The sequence below is a fragment of the Sesamum indicum genome, linkage group LG11 (genome assembly GCF_000512975.1).
Source record: "Sesamum indicum cultivar Zhongzhi No. 13 linkage group LG11, S_indicum_v1.0, whole genome shotgun sequence".
Classification (NCBI taxonomy): domain Eukaryota; kingdom Viridiplantae; phylum Streptophyta; class Magnoliopsida; order Lamiales; family Pedaliaceae; genus Sesamum; species Sesamum indicum.
Window position 1 is genome coordinate 6,436,766 of NC_026155.1, and position 4,596 is coordinate 6,441,361.

General features: G+C 30.9%; 1 protein-coding gene across 1 annotated transcript in view; it reads left to right on the top strand.

Annotated features, from left to right (window-relative positions):
* The window catches only part of LOC105173796 (heavy metal-associated isoprenylated plant protein 4), a 4,684-nt gene extending 2,809 nt beyond the window's left edge, over positions 1 to 1,875 (top strand). The window contains exons 2-4 of the mRNA XM_011095674.2: positions 259 to 410; positions 522 to 612; positions 1,467 to 1,875. Of these exons, the coding sequence (XP_011093976.1) occupies positions 259 to 410; positions 522 to 612; positions 1,467 to 1,786 (563 nt within the window). The 3' untranslated portion in view covers positions 1,787 to 1,875. The remainder of the gene's footprint in view (positions 1 to 258; positions 411 to 521; positions 613 to 1,466) is intronic.

Sequence of the window (4,596 nt, forward strand, 5' to 3'; positions counted from 1 at the left end):
CAAAGGGCATTTTTTATTTTACAAAAAAAATGGTGCGATGATGTCATTAACCGCCGTTTGTGAGTATGAAAGCTCATTTTCGTTTTATATTAGTATAGATATACAATATTGATAATTCTAGTATAATCTAAAAATAGGGATGTGCCGTCCTATATAACCCTCGTTAACCACAGATGATTTATTTTATTTTATTTTTTCTTGAAAAAATACTAAATAGTAATATTATATTTACATGCATGTACGTATATATTGGTGTAGGGGTTCACAGCGTGGATGTGAAGTTCGAAAAGGGTGAGATCACAGTGAAAGGTGGCATTGATGCCAAGAAGATTCATGCAAGATTACAGAAATGGAGTAAGAAAAAAGTGGAGTTAATTTCAGAGACTAAGTCCAAGGAAGAAGTAAAAGCCGTAAGTCAATTTTACTATATTTTTTTAATTAAATTTCCAATATTGTTTGATAATTAATTACATATATATGATCGAAATTTAATAATTAAATTTTTTGATTTAATAAAACAGAAGGAAGCTATAAAAAAGATCACAATGAAGGCTTATTTACATTGCGATCAATGCGAACGGGAGGTGCGAAGGAGGCTGCTCATGCACAAAGGTAATAATTAATAATGATAATTTCAATTTTGATCCTCTAAATAAGTTATCAAATCAGTTTTGGAATTTTATGTCTCGACCTCATTAGTTTTTTATTCACAATTTTTTTTAAATAATTAATAAAGTTAGTCATTTCCGTTATTTGGCCGTCTAAACTATCGAAAAGACTGTACATTCCATAGACAAAAGGGGATCATCGGATATCGGGACTGACTCAATAACTAACTTACGGGACCAAAATTGAAATTATCTCATGATAGTAATGACTTTTTATTATGTCTTTATTGTCATTTTATTCTCTCCGAACAGCCTCTCCATTAGTTTAGACGGTCAACTAACGAAAAAGACCAAAATTGATGAGATCGGAATATAGGATTCCGAAACTGATTTAGTAACTAACTTAAGAGATAAAAAATGAAATTATCCCTATGTCATTGCAACAAAGATACTCTTAACGAGACAATAATATTATATATATATATATATATGTATATATAATAAGTGGTAATAATTTTATATATATAAGGTTGTCATTAAATATAAGTAATTAGTGAGAATAGGGATATAGTGAGAATTATATTTGTCAGCATCACTCTACATATATTATTAAATATATATATTTTTTGCCACTAAATTCTTGTTTGTGACATATTTATGTAAAAGTCCTACCACTTAATACATATATAATTATATAGCATCAATTCGTAACTTAATGTTTTGTCCCAAATATTTTATATATTTTGTTCTGTATATGAATGTACTATTACAACACAATCTTCCTGATCATCACTGTAAGAAATCTGGTGAAAATTTCATATGTATATATATGGAGTAACTAATGTAATAATCTTGCAGGTATACATAACGTTACCACGGACACGAAAGCTCAAAGTATAACAGTTGAGGGAGTGATGGAGCAAGAAAAGCTGATAACGTACATGCGAGAAAGGGTGCACAAATATGCTGAAATTGTCCAAGAAAAGAAAGTAGAGAAGAAGGAAACTGTTAAGGTTGAGGTGAAATCTGCTGATGGGGACAAAGTGGTTGAGGAGTTTAAGGAGGTAAAGAAAGTTGAGGTAAAAACTAAGGAAGCTGAAGTTCCCTATTTCATTCATTATGTGTATGCACCTCAGTTGTTTAGTGATGAAAATCCCAATGCTTGTTCCATTTTGTAGATATCCATATGTACATTTAATTAACTTACTCTTGCACTTATTAATGATTATGTATCATATTTTTGTGTAATAATTCAAATTAAAACTTGTATTTGCAAGCTTGAGTCTAAACGGAGGGTTTGACAGACCCCTACATATTTATTAAGTAATTAAAATTCTCAAAAAGATTCATATACAAGTCCAAAGAAACTGTCAATAATGAGTACTTATTCTTTTACGTAAAAAATAATTAAAATCGAAACTTAAAATTTAAAAATTAAGAAAAGTCCAGTATATTACAATCAAACTATGTAGCGTGCCTTTGATTTCTAGGCGCTAATGTTGTCTTTTTTGTATTATATATTGGCAGTTCTAATGTTATAATTGTAATTTATATCGATATCTTTTCAGGGGTAAAAATTTATACAAATAACCTTTGGAGATAAATTACAGTGACACCCCTTTAGGAGGTGTGCTTGTAATTTTACAAAAGACAATATAGGATGTTTGTGTAGTTAGACCTAATATTTGAGAGTGTAAGGTGTTGGTAATTCACCCTTGTCTATGTAACTATGATGTGGTTTTCGTGTTAAAATTATTAAAATTTGAGCCGACGAATTTAAGATGTGGGCGATGAATTTGAAAAAAGAATGTCAAATGACCCTTTATTAAATGGATTTGAAATCCATCGTAATATTTCTAAAAAAACAACTGAAAATGATAATTCAAAATTTTCAAATCATTTGAAATATAAAATTATCCAAAAAAGCGTAGTAGATTAATTTATTGTATTATGAATTTGAAATTATTAAGTTCAGATACATCAATCCAAATACAGCACAAAAAATGTTAGAGCGTATATATGTTGGCGGTTCATATTTAAGCATTGCGCACTCATTAGTTCTCTCCATCTAACATATATATTACGTTAGAATCATACTCAACAAAAAAAAAATTATTACACATATACGTGATGCATGTAGCACCCTCTTCATAATTACATTTCTATCTCAGAAAAACAATCACGTTTATCCTAATTGTATACTTTATCAGAATTTTGGTATTTAATTCTCCACCACAGTATTTATGACTATATGAAAAGAAAAGCCAAATGAAGTTCTTTTATGATACAAATTCAGTCAAAATTTAATATTTTTTTAAATATGTAGTTACGAATCTCGACTCAAGATAAAACTATTGATTGACCTAATAAGGTTGACAACTAGCTCACCATCAAGTTAGTATTGGGATTTTTGGTGGAAACCCATAGAATTGAACATCCATTTCAATTGCCGAACATTTTAGTTTCAATTTGTGTTCGAATGTCATTATTAGCAATGAAATAGTATTAATCTCAATGTTGAATTTTCAGTTTCAAATTGTAAATTGAATGGCATGAAACAACAACATTTCAAATTCAGGTTTGATCGATTTTGGATGAGGGATTTATTACCATTATGTTTCATTATTATTTTCTTAATTGTTGTTTTTAAGTGTTGAACTTTTGCATGCCTATATAAAGGCTTGGTATTTCTCCATTTTGAACACACAACAATCACAAACTCTCACTTTGAGATTTCTCTCCCTCCCTCTCTCGGCTTCTACAATATATTTTCTAAGATTTGAGCTATAAAGTTTTGATCACGAGCTTTTGAGTGTTTGATTGAGGTGTTCTTCGGTATAGTGCTGAAATTGAAATAATTGCAACCGTCTTATCCTGATAGAAATTACGTTGTAACCGGTGCACTATTGATACGGGACGTATATTTTCTTCAAAGCAAGCAGTAATTCTGCAATTCAGTTAAATTAACGACTTCAATTGGATTGAGAATTGTTACGATATAATTCTCGTTGTAAGTTTTCGATTTAAATTTCATGTCATAAATAGTGTTTCTAATTCCTTTATGTTATTTGTTTCAATATGGCTTTAATTACTTTTAATTTCTAAATCCGATTGTAATATTTCAAAACGTTGTTTCAATTACTTGAAACTAAAATTTTCCAACAATCATGAAGAAAATATACAGGTTTTGAAAAATCGAATTTTGTTGTTGGAATAGTTTTGGAAAAATGCTATTTTCAAACTCGTTATTTGAACGCTGCTTTTAGTTTCCTAAAATACTAAAGATGGCCGAGCCGATTTCTGTTGCAATTCCGATCACACCTAAGGTCGACTTGACTGATTTACCGGACAAGTTTTCGGGCCCGTTTTTCAAACGCTGGCAACAGTGAATGAAAATTTGATTGACAAAGGACTCTTGTCAGTGATTCAGGTGACCAGACCTGGACCTACAGATACCAATCCCAAAACTGCTTAGATAGCACAGTGGACAAAAAGGGATCAAATAGGCAGAGGAGCGATTTTGTCAGCCTTATCAAATACGCTCTTCGATTTTTATTGTTCCGATTCTTACACTACTAAGTCTCTATGGGATGAGTTGGACCGAAAATATAATACTGAAAAGCAAGAGCTCGAAAAGTATTCAGTTTTCAAGTTCATGAGGTATCAAATGGTTGAGATCTGTAGCTTAATAGACTCGTGAGATTATCAATATTAAGCATGCTCTGGCTGATGTTGAGATGAAGCTTCCCGAGAAGTTTCTGATTATGTCCATAGTGGACAAATTTCCTAAATCTTGAGAAAATTTTGGTATAACACTCAAGCATCAAAAAGGGAGATTGTCTCTGGATGATTTTATGATTGCTATCAGCATTGAGGAAGAACATAGAAATCAAACCCACAAGATGCCTATTGAATATCAACCTTGGGCCAATCTTATAGTGGGCAAACAGAAAGTGAATAAGTCTAACTCAAACTCAAAAGCCATCAA